The sequence below is a fragment of the Tursiops truncatus genome, chromosome 9, assembly GCF_011762595.2.
Source record: "Tursiops truncatus isolate mTurTru1 chromosome 9, mTurTru1.mat.Y, whole genome shotgun sequence".
NCBI classification, from domain to species: Eukaryota; Metazoa; Chordata; class Mammalia; order Artiodactyla; family Delphinidae; genus Tursiops; species Tursiops truncatus.
The window spans coordinates 83,228,200-83,246,319 of NC_047042.1; the positions used below are offsets into that span (position 1 = coordinate 83,228,200).

The window sequence follows — 18,120 nt, forward strand, 5'->3', positions numbered from 1 at the left end:
GCAACGTAGCACTCAATCAGCTGCCACATGCTGGGGCAAGGCTATGTCCCCAGCAGACATTACCGGTTGCACTGTGTTCCTGAAAAAAAGATATGTTGCAGTCCTAACCTCTAGTACCTCAGAAGGTGACCTTATTCAGAGATAGGGCCTTTACAGAGGTAAATTAAAATGAGGTCATTAGGATGGGTCCTACTTAACCCAATGTGACTAGTGTGCTTATAAAAAGGGAAAATTTGAACACACACACGGACACACAGAGAACGGCATATGAACCTGAACGCAGAAATCAGGGCGATACATCTGCAAGCTAAGGAACACCGAAGATTGCCAGCCAACCACCAGCGCTAGGAGAGAGGCATGGAACCCACTCAACACCCTGATCTTGAATGTTTAGCCTCCAGAGCTGTGTGACAATATATTTCTGTTGTTTAAGCCACGTGGTTTGAGGTACATTGTTATGACTGACCTGTGAAACTATTTCCGTGGGGCATCATGGAGACTTGGGTGTTACTGTTCTTAATGTTCCTGTACTTTTTGTTTTTTACATGATTGTCTCTTTTAGAGCAGTTTAAGGTTCATAGCAAAATTGAGAGGCAGGCAGACAGCGTTTCCATGTACCCCCGGCTCCCACACAGGCACAGCTTCCTACTGTCAGCATCCCCCACCAGAGGGGTACATCTGTTGCAATGGATGACACATCATAAGTAGGCAGAGTCTACTTTTCATTAGGGTTCACACTTTGGACAAATGTTTAATGACCTGTATCTACCATTGTGGTATCATACAGAAGAATTTCACTGTCCTAAAAATCCTCTGTGCTTTGCCTTTTCATCTCTCCTCCCCTCGACTCCTGGCAACCACTCATCTTTTTACTGTCTACATGGTTGTGCCTTTTCCAGAATGTCATAGTTGGGATCATGCAGTATGTGGCCTTTTCAGACTGGCTTCTTTCACTTAGTTTCCTCCACGTCTTTTCATGGTTTCACAGTTCATTTCTTTTAAGTGCTGAATAATATTCCACTGTCTGGATATACTACAGTTTATCTATTTCTAATTTTTTTCTTTAAAAAAAACCTTTTTTTAAACACCAGCTCAGGGCTGAGTAGTAGATATAAGACAAATCTGAGTAGTAGGTATGAATATTCTCTATACTTTCACTTAAAGGATTTAAAAAAAAAAGACTCAGCTTCTCTTTACTGGGGTTGGTGGCTCTGAGCCTGGGGCCGTGTGACTTCTGTCTGGGGAGAGCCTGCCCCAGGACAAGGCAGCGAGCGAGTGGACTCTGATGCCCTATGAGCACCTGGACTCAGCTGGCCAGGCCAGGAGGTTTAGTTACATGAGCTTTAAACAATACATAGCTTTGAGTCTCAGTGATTCTATTTAGAATGTGATCTGCTGGACTTTCCTTCCCTCCTCTCTAAAATGAGAAAAACTGCCCTCAGAAGGTTGTGAGGATCAAGCACGAGAAGAAAAACAGAGTGACCTGCAAAGTGCCAGAACGTCAGTAGGTGTCTGATTCGATACTTACTGGGTGATCGATGTCACACTTTACAGCCTGGGAGGAGCTCTGGTCCCAGCCTTGGGAGCCACACCAGCCACCCAGGTGCCACCCACCAGCCCCTATTCCCACCTCAAGCCCTTGCTGACCTCATGAGGATCTCTCTCCAGGGTCTGCTTCTCGTGCTTCAGGAAGCGACGTCTTCTTCACCACCACTTCTTCCCACCATGGTCTGGCCACCCTAACCTTTGTAGCCCAGGGTGCTCCCTGGGAGGATGACGGATGGCCACTTCCTTCAGAAAGGGCACCCGTGGCCAAGACGCCGACGACCTCTGGGGCCTGCTTGTGGTGTCCTACCCGCCAAAGGGGGACAAAGCTTCCACAGGTTGTGGAAAGGAGTCTGAGGGGCAGCGAGGTGAGAGGGGGAGCTGGCCAAGTGGCTCAAGGCTGCAGTGTGTCCTTCAGTGGGGAGATTTACCCCGAACGGCCTAATCTGCTACAGCCCTTTTGGGGAAGAAGAGCCCAGCCCCTTCCTCACGGTGGCGCTTCAGAGAGCTGAGCCCGAGCCTCAGCCCCAGTTTTCCGTCCTGCCTCGTGAGGAGTCTTCCTGCTCTCTTAGCCTCTTTTTCCCAGGGACTCATCAGGTGGGGCTAGTCAGCCATTGCCAGAGGGGGTGTGTGGGAATTTACGGGCTGCCTCCCAGTCTAGAAACTCAGGCTTCCTCTCAATGTCTCCTCGAAGAAGGGAAGGTCAGCATGAACCGCCAGTACTCCTCCCTCCTCCCTCCTCCACGGTCACCACTGGGCAGTTTGCTTGCTCTGGCTTTCCTTCACAGATTTAGGTGTAAGTTCCCCCCGTGAGAGCAGGATGGCCTCCGGAGGAGGACTGGGAAATCCTAGACTTGGACTTGAGGGAAGAATTCCACACCTTTTCTTGTCTCTTCAACCAGTGTCATTTATTTCCTGCTTTTAAAGTCTTTTCCACATTTCTTCCCTGGGAGCTTTCTGTGGTGCTGTTAACCCTTCCCGAAGATGCCATGTTGGAACTGTGGACCTGGAATAGGGCACAGAGGAGGGCTGGGTTGGGGTGAAGGCAGTGGGAGGCAGGAAGCAGATGATACTTTAGATATAAGCTGTTTCCGGGCACAGCTTTTCTTAATTTGGGTAAACTTGGATCCTAAAGTGTTGCAATCACTCACTCTTCCCCCGGAGGGAAGTAAAGCCCAGATGGTGCGATCCATTTCCCATGCACTCTGGCAAGGTCACTGGAAGGGCCAGCTGGCAGCTTTCTTGTTATTGTAGAGTTATTTTATTCCTTAACAGTTCTACTGATTAAAGTCCTTAAATCTCAAGAGGCCAGATGGAAGCCAAGTAATATTGCCCTTTCGGTTTCCTTTTAATGAGATCAGGATTGGGAGAGGACTGGGGTAGGACAGAGATGGAGAAGCCTTCTGCTGGGTGCCCTGGGGCTCGTGGCCCAGAGGGCTTGGTGAGCCGTGAATTACTTTCATCTTCTTCCCTACAGGGAGTGTTGTCAGTCTCTATTTTCCAGAAAACTCTCATAATAGTTTCTGTAGGACTTTGCGCTTCACAGGCTTCAATTAAAATTTGACTCAGCTTGGGGAGTGGGAGGATAAGAGGCCTGTCAAAACACTTGACCCTGAAAGCCCGGAATTCCTCCTGTTCCACCCCCGGGCTGCTTGGCATATAATCGTGGAGGGGGGGCACTGAGGATGTGCTGCGCCCTCCCCCAGATTCTGCTGCCTGGGGACTAACGGTGGGGTGCAGCTTCAGGTCCTGCTCCCCGCAGAAGAGCTTCAAGCAGCCCACCAGCGGCGGGGCACTCGCAGTCCTGCTGGGCTGGAAGGGCCTGAGCCCACCCAACCCAGCTCTCCACCGAGAGGATGCTGGATAAGGACGGCCACCTGCTGTGCTGTCCCAGCTGCACCCACATCTGCTCTACGTCTGCCAAGAGTTGCCTCATCCCCACGTTCAGCTAATGAAGGGGGTGAGGGAGGGCCGGCCAGGCCAGGGTGCTGAGGAGGCAGCTGCAGGGAAGAGGGCTTTGCGGAGAGGTGCCTGCCAAGCCCCAGTAACTCCCACCGGCCTCTTAGTCTCTCCTACCCTCTCTACATTGTCACCATTTTATTTTACAAACGGTTTTTAGCACCAGCTGTGTACAGAACCCCACATTAGACCCCAGGGAGCAAAAAAGAAACAAAAGAGACAGAAACGCATCTGCTTTCAAGGAGATTCTAATTTAGGTCAAGAAACACAAATCTACCCACCAAAGGGCCTGAGAACAAAACCAAACCAGGGGCAGTACATACTTACAAAACCAGGAGGTTTCAAAAGATGGGGCCGAGGGGGCTAGTCGGAAGGACTTTTTAAAAAGTTGAAGAACATTTGTGCGCAGGGAATGACCGAGACCCAGGGAGCTGTTTGCTACCATGCTAAGGATGGGCCACACCTGCCAGCGCCCCACAGGCGTGGACGAAACCTGCGCACCAGCGTCGCCTGCAGGCTGGGGTTCTGCGCCCCCTCCTGGCCGGATCAGCGGCTTTTAGGCTTGAGGGGCCTGAAAGGACTATTTGAGGCCTGGTGAAAAAGTGCATATTATGAGGCCTCAACCCTAGAGGTTCTGCTTCAGTAAATTGGGGGTGAGCTGTAGGATCCACTGTGAACCACACTTTGAGAATCACTCTTTTAGGAACTCAAACCGAGGCCCTTCCCTATAACAGCCTCTGGAAGGAAACATTAAGGGCCTGTCCTCTGTTCAAACCTCCTCTGCATGCAGCGCCTTCACCCCCAGTGCTGCCCCCCGCCACCGCACACAAGCCACACACGCCACATGACAGACAAGTCACACACCACACCACACACCCACACACACCACACAAAATACACACCACACACACCCACACCCACCACACACCACACACCCCCACATACACCACACACTACACACTCCCACATACACAACACACCACACACCCACACCCATCACATACCACACACACCCCCACATACACCACACACACCCACACCCACCACACACCACACCCCCCCACATACACCACACACCACACGCACCCACACCCACCACACCCCCCCACATACACCACACACCACACGCACCCACACCCACCACACACACCCCCACATACCACACACCACACACACCCACACATACACCACACAGACCACACAAAATACACCACCCACACCCACCACACACCACACACACCCACATATACCCACATACACCACACCCACCACACAAAATACACAAGCCCACACCCACCACACACCACACACACGCCCACATACACCACACACACCCACACACACCACACAAAACACACACCACACCCACCCACATACACCACACCCACCACACAAAATACCACACACACGCGCAGGCACACCCGGAAAATATACCAGGGGCCATTCACCCCTGCCCCGCGCCTCTAATCTGTGACGCAAGGTAGGGTGAGTTGGCCGCCCACGCGGTGACGCAGGGCGGCGGTGACGCAGGGCGGGGGTGACGCAGGGCGGCGTCAGGACGACGCTAGTTCAGTTCGCTCTTGCCCTTAGAGAGAAAATGCGTCACCGCCTCACCGGGCTTCGAGGTGGGGCGAAGTTCCCGGCTATTGTTCCCTCCCCAGCTCTGCCGTGAGAGAGCCTCTTACCTCAGCGCCGAGAGGTATTGGTCTCATTTTGCAGACGGAGAAGATGGAGGCGGGTAAGGAAAGTGATCGGAAGGCGAAAGCAGCGAGGCCCTGAGCCTCTCAAGTGTCCATACCTCCGCGGAGGTATGGGAGGAGGGAGAGGACACTGACGGCCTTGTGCGGGGTCGGGCGGGGGACAGAGGCCGGCAAGCCTGGCCCTCGCCCGGCCCAGGGCCGGAGCCGAGCGGCCTCCTCCTCCTGGACGCCTGTCCGCGCCACCCCCCAGCTAGGGCAGAGAAGCTTCTGGCAGGCGAGGGGCAAGCATCAGTGACCAGCACAGGGTGTGAAAAACTCCCTCGTCCTCGGGAGCCATTGGCACAGCTGTGGGAGGGCTAACATCTGGCGTGTGGCCGCCAGGTGACCTACTGGATCCAGGGAGGAGCTGGTGCTTGAATAACTCCAGGGCCCGAGATGGGAGAGAGGCCGCTGCCGACCTCCCCCCCTCCCCCTGCCCGGGCCGGGCGGCAGCGACGGCCCGAGTGGAGGGCAAAATTCAGGGACAGACGCTCCCGGGCCCCAGCTCGAGCTGGGCCTCCCGCGGCCGCAGAAGTGCGGCGCCGGCCTGCTTTTCTGAACAGTCCCTCCCGCGGGCTCCCTGTCATCCCCGGCCTCGGCCCTCCGTCCCGCCTCCCACCGCCACAGCGCTGACGAGCCACCGAGAAGCAGAGCCCAGGGAAGAGGTGCCAACGAGGTGCCACGAGGGGGAGGGACAGTGCGGGGCCGTCGGCTCTGAAAAGGGTCTTCTAGAAACAGGGCCGCAGGGTGTGCATCTTCCAGGGATGCAGGGACCCAGGAGCCTGAGAGACGAGGGCCTGGCGGCGCGGGGAGCCGCGCACAGCTCTCCAGCCTACGGCGGGGGAGGAGAAACAGTCGGGTTTCTTTTGCCCACAACTCCCCAGGGCGCCAGAAAACTAGTGGGCAGCAGCCTAGGAGTCCTGGAGAGGAAGGGACAGCCCGCGGCGGTGTGGCCGTGACCGCCCGCGCCTCAGGGCCCTTTCCTTCCCTGCGGGGCCCCGGTTCTGTCCTCCGGGCGAGAGCGGTGCTGGGAGGGAGACTGGGGGGCTTTCTGCTTCCCTCCGGCTCTTCAGAAACCCCAAGTCCTCAGTGTGTGGTGGGAGAGGGGGAGGGGACGGGGGGGAGGACTGGAGGGCACGGGGCGGTGGGGACGTCAGGCCTGCTCGCCGGGAGGGTATCTGAGGCCAGCGAGGCCCAGAGGCAGAGATGCCCGCGAACTCTGGATTCCAGCCGGGAGCAGGCGGCCATCAGACCCCAGGCTCCCGACCCCACCTCCTGAGGCCCCCCGCAGGAAGCCTGGCACCTTTCCTGGTGCCGGCTGTGCCACTTGCCACCACGTCTGCACCCAGGAGAGCCCGCAGCCTGCGCGCGCGCTGCTCTGGGAACTGGATGCGACTCACTGCTTGCTTGCTAATCACTCCCTTCTTCTCTGCCTCGCGTCTCGAACAGCCTTCCCTCCCCTGGGGAAAAGCGTGCCCATCGGACACCTCGCCTGCCTGCTCCCGGTGACGCATTCACCTGTCCTTGCCGCTGCCCCTGCTCTCTGCAATCCCCACACTGCACTCCCCAGCCTGCGGCCTCCTGCTGCAACCTCCGCCAGGATGACCGTGTGCCCATCCCTCACTCTGGTAAGTGTCCCTCATGGTGAGCCTCAGGCACCTGGCAGGCAGGCTGTGTCCAGCAGCCGTCCTGTAACCTCTCTGCCCACCTCCACACAGAGGGGCACAGACCCGTAGCCTGGAGGCGTCGGACAAGGGAGCATCAGAGCGCAGTGGCCAAGCTCTTCCTTCTCAGGCCACCACTCAGCCTTTCCGTGACCAGTGGCACCTCCCCCAAAGGGAGCCGAGAACAGGGTGACTTCTGGTTTTGTCTCTTCTTTGACTAGAGGCCCAAAGAAGAGTCTAGACAGAGTAAGCAATGGGAGGTCCCAAGACTGTCCAGGATGCCTGGGACCTGACATCACAGAGCCTGTCTGATGGGGAAAATGACCCCCTCCTGCAGTGCAGCCAGGGCTCCCAGGGGGCACAGTGTAGAGGCCAGACTTCTAGAGTGGGCTCTGGTACCAGCACCAAGACAGACCCTGGGCACTCACAGGCCCACTCTGGGCTTCCGGGTCTTCTGTAAAATGAGACGGTCCAGCTGTTTGATCCCCCAGACCACTTCTATGTTTTCTGAGCCATGACGAGGAAAAAAAAAGATCACACCTAAAAGCTGAAGCAGGCTGAAAAGCCAACATTACTTGCCTGTGGGTTTCACGATATGTAACAGCTCCTTTCTTTCTTTTCTTTTCTTTTTTTTTTTTTTAAGGCTAAATACAGAAACAGCTTCCCCGGCCTATGAGCTGGGTAATCATACAGAACCCCACGCTTAGAAGGGCCCTGTGTTGAGTTTAATGCTCTGCTGTGGCTGCCTTAAAAGTCTTGATAATTTTTGCACAAGGGCCCCCACACCTTCATTTTGCACTGGGTCCTGAAGATGTGAAGCTGGTGCCGGCCGCAGGTACTTAGGATGTTGGTCAAGGAGAAACAGCATGGACATGTCTGCAGTGTTTTGCTCTATAGAATTTTGGCATCTGGAATACAGAAATGTTGAACATTTCCTCATTTTCAGTGCCTGGGGAAGGGGGAGAAGGTGAGCCAGTTATGGAAGCACTTGGCGAAAGTTAAATTGTTCAAGGGGACTAGGAGTTCTGTATGCACAGTTACTGTTCTTGGAGTCAAGCACATCCAGGGCTCTGCAGATTGATTCAGACATCTCCTGCAGGGAAATACTACCGCTGTTGCCTAATAGCCATTCTCTGCTTCTTCTGTAGTATTAGGGTTATTAGCTGGCCATGACCCCAAAAACAACTTTTCCCAGGTTCCTATGCAGCTAGATGTGTCCTTGTGATTAATTGCTGGCCGGTGGGATGTACCTGGAAGTGTCTGCCACCACCCCACTGGTGTGTGTCCTTTCTTCTGAGTTGTATTTTTGATCTATAACATGGCAGAAGAGTTTTAAGCCTTTAGACTAGGATCTGATGGAGTCAGAAAAACATATGCTATTGTTATCATTTCACAGTAGAGATTTATTTAAGAGTGAATTGACACATAGGTACCCTTTAATGTTTAGTTCTTCAAACAGGAAGATGAGGCTAGCATCCCATCTCTAAAGGGGATGCTGGTGAGGGGAGCAGGTAGTAAGTAAAATCTCAGGCATGGGCAATGAAGAAGAACTGAGCAGGTGGGGGATGGGGGATGGTGAGTGACAGGGGTGCCATTTTAAGGGTAGCATGAAAGGGTCCGAGGAGGTGATGTTTGAGCAGAGAGCTTGGTGAAGACAGGAAGGACCCGTTACAGATAGCTGGGGGAAGAACATTCAGGGAAGAGGGATACAGTCAAATTGTTTTGCCAAAAGTGGGGATCTCTTAGACGATTCAGACTTTTATTTCCAACTATCTGTTGTCATCTCCATCTGGATGTCCCAAGAGCAGCTCAAACCTAATGTGTTTAAAATTTCTCTTCTGCTCCAAACCAGTTCCTCTTCCTCTATTTCTGTTACTGCCACTATCTTCATATCATAATGACCTAAACTGAAACATTGGAGTCGTGTGCACCAAATTACCAAGTTATGACCAGTTTTCTTCTACAAATGCTCTCCAGTCTTTTCTGCCACCTCTGCAGTCCAGGCCCTGGATTACTGCAGCAGCCTTCTCACAGGTCTCCGTGCCTGCAGCTGCTCCAGCTTCTGTCCATCTTCAGGACTGTGGTCGGTCATCTTCCTTAAGTACTGCTTTGACTTCCTCTGCTCAAAAAGCTTCAGAGTCTCTACAAATAAAGTCTGCAGTCCTTAGCCCAGTAACTAAGATCCACCTTTCCTTCTGGTCCCATCTTCCCATGCTCTTCTAAATACATCTTGGTTTGGATTCTTTGCAGTTTTCCAAAGACAGCTCTTCCTCTTCTGTCTTCATGTCTTGATTCCTGCTGCTTCCCCTCCTACTGAAATTTGATTGCGACCTCTCCCATGAAGTCTCTCCTCAGCTTCTTGCTCAGCAGAGTTTTTGGTTTTTTGTGTTTTTTAAACATCTTTATTGGAGTATAATTGCTCTACAGTGGTGTGTTAGTTTCTGTTTTATAAGGAAGTAAATCAGCTATACACATACATGTATCCCCATATCCCCTCCCTCTTGCGTCTCCCTCCCACCCTCCCTATCCCACCCCTCTAGGTGGTCACAAAGCACGGAGCTGATCTCCCTGTGCTATGCGGCTGCTTCCCACTAGCTATCTATTTTACATTTGGCTGTCTATTTTACATTTATATATAAGTCCACGCCACTCTCTCACTTTGTCCCAGCTTACCCTTCCCCCTCCCCGTGTCCTCAAGTCCATTCTCTACGTCTCAGCAGAGCTTTCTGTCCTTTAACCTATAAAATCCTATTTGCATCACTTTTCTTTCTGGACCTTTTCAACTGTAAAAGGAATACAGCATTGAGAAAAGAGTTGAAAATGGAAAAACAATCTATATTCCTATTTCAACAAGTGAGTTCACATTTGATAGTTTTTCTAGTCCTTGGCGATCTTCATGCATATTTTTACATAACTGTTATCATAGTAGACATACAACTTTGATTTGTTTTTACTTCCACCCAACATTTCCCCCATCTTTCCACAGTCTTTTCAAAGTTGTAGGAGTTCTTAAAAGAGGTCAAAATAAGTCTATAAGTGTCTCATTTAAGGATGTATCTCACAGGGTTGATGTACTGTAATTTATTAGACCATCTATCACTGAACACTTGATGGGTTTTGTTATAGTCTAGCTATGATAGACTAGAAGGTATTTGAGAGAAAAAAGGATATCTTAAGCCTTCTCTATATTCCTAGCACCTAGCAAACACTTCAATCAATATTTATTGGATGGATGGATACATAAATGAACAAATGCACATAATAAACATCCTTAGACATAATGTTTTTCCTAATGAATATTTTCCTAGCCAAGGAGTATTAAAAGAGCATTAATATTTTATATAAAATATTAATATAAAAATTAACATTTTGGTGGGCTTTTCACATTGTGGCAGATTATATTTTTCAAAAATGCCTACATCAATATATGTCCCATCCCACGTGCTGTGATGTGGGACATCCCTCCATTGAGAGGTGGGGTCTATGTTCTCTCCCTTTGAAACTGGTCAATTCTTTGTAGCTGTCTTGATCAACAGAATGCAGTGGAAGAAACATGGTACTTTCAAGCCCAGGTTATAAAAGGTAATATGCTCTGTCTCCACCTCCCCCTCTTTCTCAAGATACTTGCCCTTGGAATTCAGCCACTATATTATGAGGAAGCCCAGGCCACATATGGAGGCCGAACGTGGGCCTTCTGCCCATATTCCCAGTTAGGTCCCCAGTCAATAGCCAGCATCAACCACTAGACATGGAAATGAACAGCCTTAAATTTATTCAGTCGTTCAGCCCCCACACATTGTGGAGCATAGAGAGGTCATCCTCATTGTACCCAACCTGAATTCCTGACCCATGGAGAGAGATACTAAATGATTATTGTTTTGGGGGCAACCTGTGCAGCAGGAGTGACTGAAACACACACGTAGTCAGTCCCATGTTGTGTTCCGAAAGGGTTGTACCAATTTGCACTGCCATCAGCAGTGGAGGACTATGGCAGATTCACCACAACCTCATGAGCCCTGGAGTGTGGCCTCTTTGTGGGCATTTACCCCAAAGTCTTAAAATCTCATCTCTGCTTCTCAACTGTAAGCTCCTTGAGGGGATACATCACTGCATTTTTGTTCACAGTTCTTAGCTGGCACTTGGTAAATGCTTATGCATTTGTACATTTGTTAAAAGTGTGCATAACTAGGGTATACATTGTCTTGGCCAGGAAGCACAGACTCTGACCGCCTAGTAGATTGAAGCTATCTTGGTTTCCTCATCAGAGAAAGCAGATTTCATAGAAGCAGCTCGGAAAACACATCCTCTAGTCCGATTATACATAAACTTGGAGGAAACTGTATGGTGTGTTAGGGAACAGGATAATGGTATCCTATAACTGGATCAGAGTGTTCCCAGCCCTCATACCTTGCATCCACCCCCAATACAGCTCCAGCTTTGAGAGAGTGCAAGATGCCTCCAATTTTGCATTCTACTGAGAAACTACTGGCAGATATGTATCTAGATGGGGTTTCTGCACCAGCCATGTACACACTCTTTACTATTGAATCAATTTTCATACAGCCCAACAAAGAGGAATGCATGGAAACGTAGAGCGGGCCCTCTGGCCTTTCCTTCTACAAGTTTAGATCCACTGCCTGTTGCCAGTTCCTTGCTTCTTTTCTTCTCTGCCACGCTTCCACTCACCGGCCAGAGAGCTCTCCATGGTCTTCAGCATGGAAAGCACACTCGTCGAAAATTACAGTCCAAAAAAAGAAAAGGATTGCTTTTCAAGTGAATTCTGTCTGCTTAACCCAATTATTAATTTAACAAATATTTACTGAACACCTAACATGCACCTGCTCTCAAGGACCTTAAGGAAGCCACAGTCTAACAGAAGCTCCATCATTTACAGTTCTGTTCATCTGAGAGGGCTGCAGTTTTCCTTGGGTATTTGTTGTAGCATGGCCCTACGATTATACCTGCCAGGATAGGGTCAGGAGGGCAAGCCAGCCTGGGGGTGGTTGAGTGGAGAGGGGTATGTGAAATAGAGTTGTGGTAGGAGAAAGTAGCAACTTACTCAGAGAGATACAGTAGTTTAAATGAAAGATCATTTCTCTGGCTACACAGAAAAAATATCTGTGTTTTATTTAAGAGACACTGTATTCTAGAATATGGACTTTGCCTTCGGGTTCTATCCAAGGCACTTGGTCTAAGTGGAGTCTAACCACCGCTTTAAGGTAGTTAACTCCAGGAATATTCAAGATGGCATTAAAAAAACTTTAAAGAATGCATGCAGAACATTTAACTGGAAGCAGAGCATTGCACTGAATTTATTCTTAAGGGTGGTTAGCTAACTTGAGATGGAAGCCATATAACACCTTTTCAAACCACCAGGTTTTGGGACTGATGGCTTTAGTTCAGACTTCATTCTGTCAAGTCTCACTTTCACGAGTTAGCAGGACTACTCTTCTCCTCACGCTGTCCAGTGGATGATACCCTCCCCATTAGGAACAAAAGGGGCCTTTCTTTGGAGTTGGAGCTCAGTAAGCTAATGCCTGTATTCTGGGCCAAAACTATCACAGAGTTGCCTGATTCCAGTCTACGTACCATGTGTTTGAGGAAGAATCATGCCTGGCTGCGGCTCCTGAAAAAACAAGTTTTGCCCCCAACAGAGCCGATCACCACCTTCTGACTTTCCTCCTATGGGATGCAATTCATGAAAGCAGTCTGATTCAGGATTGTTATTTTTTTTCCTTCTAGTTTAGAAATGGGAAAGGAAGGAGACAGTGTTTTCTTGGTAGACCAGAGAGCCCAGCCTTCAAGATACAAGGGTGGTACTGTCTCTGATTGGGAAATGGCCAGGTCTGGGGTGGGGGAAGGAAAGAGGGAGCAAGAGGCAGATACAGCTGGGCTAGGACAGTTGGGGTGGGTGTGTGTCAAGGCATGAAGATCTGTATACATCTCAGCATGATCCAGGAATGACAGAGTTGCTTTACAATGCTAAAAAGGGCCGTTTCCTAGTTTTATCCTAATGTTATTCTGAAAGACTTTTTAAAGCCATTTTTTCCTTACCCAAAAGCACTGTCATCCATTATTTTCATTCAGCTTCTCAATGATCTCTGAGGTATGAATAGTATCTTTCTTATGCCCAGAAATCACAGTGTAAAAAGTTAATTGCCCTGCCCCAGTAGTGACAGAGCTCAGTCCTTCGAAGTCTCAGCCCATTCAGGCCAGTGGCTCGTCTAGCCAGACTGATTGTGGAATATTCGTTTTGGGGGCATGAAAGGATTTAGTTTCATCCACAGCAGTGCCTGGGATTGTTTGCATGTGACTTTGCTAGGGAATATCTTTGGGGTCACTGTTGTCCTAGGTGGACAGAATTCTGGGCACCCATGAGGCTGTTCTTCATACCCATCGTGTTGTATTGGACTCTTCTCCCTAACCCCGACTGAGGTGCCACCCCCTGTAGAATCCATAACCTGTCCCCCAGGTCAGTGCAGCTCATTCAGTGTGGAAATGGAATTACTAATGACCATTCAGGGGTCAAATTAGAGATGTGGCTCAGAGCTAATGCCTAACAATCCAGCAGGCTCAGCACAAAGCCACTGGCATACACAATGAGATGTGGCAATGTCACTGGGGCCTAAGAAGCACAGGTGCTGATGTGCAAACCCCTCTCACTCTAAGTGGGCAGATTACCGCCCCTCCCACCCCCGCAAGGATCCTTCCCCAAGGCCTTCTTGCCAGAGATTCCAGCCCTCTGTTGCTTATCCTCAGGTATTGTTGGCCCTACCTACAAGCAGGGGAGTGCTGTCGCTGAAGCCACCTGGACGGAAGGGTGGGCCAGCTAGCCTCTCCTGGCCCCTCACAGTGGACCCTGCAAGATCTGGGACAATGTGCTGCTGGTAAGTTTAACGGCCTCACCTCAGGTCACTAAGGAAGACCCCCAAGAGTACCGGGAATTGGTTGTGTATTTTCCTAATGCCTACACGTTTTAGGCAATGTCCCTGCTGCAGCTCTTCAGGCCTGGGAATGTTTCCTCCTCCTTAGGCCTAGACACAAAAGGAAAGTCAGTGCGCCTGGCTGCTCAAAAGGTGTCCTTTGACGAGAACTCAAGCCTTTCCCAAAAGGTAGCTTTAGCCATCATCAAAGTCTTCCTGAACAGTAGCACAGCTCAGACTAGTAAAAAACTCAGGTCTTTCATGAGGATGAGACAGGCTATGAGTACCCATCCTTAGAGACTAAAAGTCACTTCTGAATTCATTCATATGGTGGCTGAGTGCCAAAAAAGGGGCACAGATCTAATCACCCTGGGGGGAGAAATGACTGCCAGCTGCAGTGGTCAGGATCAGCTCCAAAAAATAGCGGGTTTAATTAGAGCAAAGTCTCAAGGGAAGGGTAGACTGTAGAGGGGGAGGGGACATCCCCAGGGAGTGATCAGGATGGGCAGGAGATACATGCAGACAGCCCAGCAAGGAGCAGCCTACAATGGCTGAAGCCAAGGATCCAGGTGGATAAGGCTAGCTTGGGGCCAGATTATGAAGGGTTTTAAATGTCAGGCCAAGGAATTTATCAGGAGAATGAAATGATCAAACAAGTGTTTTAGGAAGATTTCAAGAGAGTGTGCAGGATGAATTGGAAAATCTGGAAGCATGGCAACAATTAGGAAGCTGTGAGATTAATTAGGCTGTTGTAGTAGTCCTGTGTGAGCTGATAAGGGTGTAAATGAGCATAGTGGCAGCAGAAATGGAAAGGGACAGCTGCAAGAGACATTGTTAAGAAAGAATGGATGAGATTGCTGCCTGATTGGATTGGGGACCCAGGGAGCTCAAGGAGTCAAGATGACAGCACAGTTTTGAATGTGGGCGACTGGTAGTACAATGAACAGAAAAAGGGATGTTAGAGAGGGAGCTGTTTCAGCAGATGTGAATTCAGTTCCACACATGGAGAATGTGCATGATATCCAAGTGGAAATGTCTGACAGGTCACAGGAAATTTAACACTAGAGCTCAGGAGAGACAGTATGGTTGGTGATGAACCTGGGAATCAAATGCAGAGGTGATAAATGAAGTCACAGAATGAATGAGATCTCTAAGGAAAAGCATAAGCAGTGAGACAAAGGACCAAAGCATGACCTTCGAGGAATGCCCGCATTCAAAGGATTTATAATCACAAAGCTGAGTTTAGAAGTGCCACCTACATGCTGCATGTCTTCACCACTAAATATCAGTTTAAAGTGTATATCTGAGAAAGTCAAGCAACACAGCATTTTTATGTTATAGTAGGAACCAAATTATAAACATGCCTCTAAACAAATCTGGCTGAAGAAAAGGCTGATATTCATAGAGAAAAAAAGAATAAGTGATACAGTGAACATAATCTAGAAGATTAGTGGATTTGATCCCACAAGGATGAGTCAAGCAAAGAAAATAAAAACTTGTGAGAAATATTTACTAATTTTAACACAAGGACCAAAAAATTTACCATGTTTGCAGTGCACTGTCTTCCTGAAGTATGAATTCAAACTAATTCATCAAAGTATTTTTAATAAAAGCTATAGTAAGTATATGCTGGCTCAAACATTTGTGAAGACAAGTTAATAAATGAAAGCCACCCAGAGTATAGTAACCCACACCACCCTTAGTATGCAAACAAAGTATCTTTTCTTTTTAATGTGTACCCCTAGTCTTTTTACGTGAAATATTTACTGTATATTGCATTTCTGACACATAAACTTTTTTTAATATAAGAAATGACACATCATTTTTTATTCTTTGTAATTGTGAAGTAGACACACCAGCTTCTGAAACAGGAGACTTCGATTTTTACATGTTCTTATATTTAACATGTTTAATTGGTATTTTATCATAACAAACAAATTTAACATACATCAAAAGCAGTTAAAAGATAGAAACTTCCTTTCCTTTGGACATCTGACTGTTAAAAAACAGGAACAAGATTTACAAATTACACAAAATGAGCTGCATATGTAATAATGACACGGAGTTATTGAGAAAATACTAGTTTTAGTTGTTTCCAGGTAAAGCAGTCTCTAGTAACATGTCAACCCAAAAAATGCATGCAATTGCTAACTAGCCTTAGATATACTACATATACATGTAAGATAATAAAGATGGAGAGTCAAGCAAAACTTACAAACTTGGTTATTTCATACTTTCCAGATATTTTGAACATATCTAAAAAATTTAAACAGATATCATATGATTTTAAAGGGAATTCAATACAATATTATGGAACAGTGAAACTGAGTTATTAAAACCAAGGCAATTGTTTTCTTGATGTCTTCAGCCTCTTAACTAAGACCTAATAGTTTAATTCTATCAGCTAAATTTAACCCAAGAGTTGACTTTTTATTTTTATAGTTGTTTATTTCTTAGTTTACAGTCTTTTATTCCTATCAAGTCTTTGAAACCGGTGTGATTTTACACTTACGGCGCATCGCAATTTGGACTAGGCGTGTTTCAAGTGCTTAACAGCCTCAGGTGTTGCTGTATTGAACAGCACAGGTTTAGAGAGACATATAAAGAAATGCACGTGCCTATGTGATTTCAAACCATGGTCGGTGATATGAAGCAAAGGTGAAAGGTACCAAGAGAGAAAACAGTCAGGGGATCTGCGGTAGGTGGGAATGGAAGGAGTGGGGGGAAGGGAGAGCTTCTTTGGGAAAGCAACATTTAGGCAGAGCCTAGAAGGGTGCTGAGGAGGGTTGGCTAGAGTGGGGCCGGAGTGTCTCAGGCAGCGGGAGTGCACGGAGGCCCTGGGATGAGAGCTGAGAGAGGGCCAGTGTGGCTGGGGCATGGAAGGAGAGGGGCAAGGCAAGACTGGAGTGGAGGCAGGGGCAAGGGGGGCAGAAGGAAGATCAGGCAGCATCTTTCAAACCATGTTCAAGACTGTGAACTTCATCAAGAGTTGACTTTTTAAACATTAATACCGTCAAACCTCTTCCAATAATATTTTTTAAATGCATATGAACTATTACTTAAAAGTTTATCTCATTTCTTTAAATATGGGCCTTGGGCTAATTTGTTGAACACTGGGGTAATATAAACACTAAAAAAAATAAGCAATTTGCTTTTTAAAAAAAATTATTTATACTAAATAACTCAACTGAAAAAACAATTTTTGTGGGGAGGAATCAGGCAGATGATTCTTATTTGGGGGGGTTACAGTGAAGAAGGACTCAAGGGGGAACTGCACTGTTTTGGCCAACAAAAATCTGAAGGATTGCAGTTTTTTTCTGAAATGATAAAGTAATGTTTCTTGGTGTAGAAGATATAGGGCATACTTTTACAAAGAAGTTTCATAATAGCTAATTTTTTGTTAAATCTAAAGTCTGTAACATACACATATGTATCTTATTTCAGAAGAGGCAGTGACTCAGAGATTCTTAGATTCAACTTCTGATTCAGTCAAATGAAGTCCAAAAGTTTGGAATTAAATGACCCACTACTCGCCAAAAATCCACAAAATATTCACACCGGATAGACCAAGATTAACTCTCCTATAAAGAGAAAAAAAAAAGTTTTAGTGGAATTGATTGCCCAGCATTAAAGGTCTTTTTTCAAATAACTAAAATAGGAGTCTTTACAAGGGGTACATGTTTAATTAACATGTAGTGCTTTTCTGAAATAAGTTATGTTACACATGGTTTATCAGGTGAATTCCAGAAACAGTAATTACTTTCTTAACTGTGCTTAAAACCCAAATTTAGAATAAATGGACTTATGGAGTGTTGAAAATTAATTTTTCAGTGGACCTCAAGAATTATTACAACAGATAGAGTTAAACAGGACAATTTTAGCAAGTAGGATTTAAGTAAAAGTGTCAATTAAATTTTTAAAAATTGAGGAGTTAGAGATGCTAGGCCTCTTAGAGAATTTTACCTGTTCAAAAAAGGTCATTTCATCAACTATATTTTCCCATTTCTCCATACCCTCACCAACACTGCAAATGATAAATTTCAATTTGATAGAAAAAATGTTTTAATTCTGGCTTGATTGTATATGAGACTAAGCATCTTTTCATGTTCATTAACCATCTGCACGACACTCTTCTATGAAAGTCTCTCGTGTCTTTGACCATTTCTTATATTTTTCTTTTCTAATTAACGTATATGCTCCTTATACATGATGGATATCAACTTGGCTTTGCTCTAAATGTTGAAATTATAAGTCTTTGTCTCAGTTTGTCATTTAGTTTTAAACTTTATT

At 47.5% G+C, this 18,120-nt stretch overlaps 1 protein-coding gene across 2 annotated transcripts in view; it reads right to left on the bottom strand.

Moving 5' to 3' along the window:
• Positions 1-15,635: 15,635 nt before the first annotated feature.
• Positions 15,636-18,120, bottom strand: part of TMEM209 (transmembrane protein 209) — a 28,925-nt gene continuing 26,440 nt past the window's right edge. For both annotated transcript variants that reach the window (XM_019923975.3, XM_019923978.3), the window contains exon 15: positions 15,636-17,411. In XM_019923975.3, the coding sequence (XP_019779534.1) occupies positions 17,357-17,411 (55 nt within the window). In that variant the 3' untranslated portion in view covers positions 15,636-17,356. The remainder of the gene's footprint in view (positions 17,412-18,120) is intronic.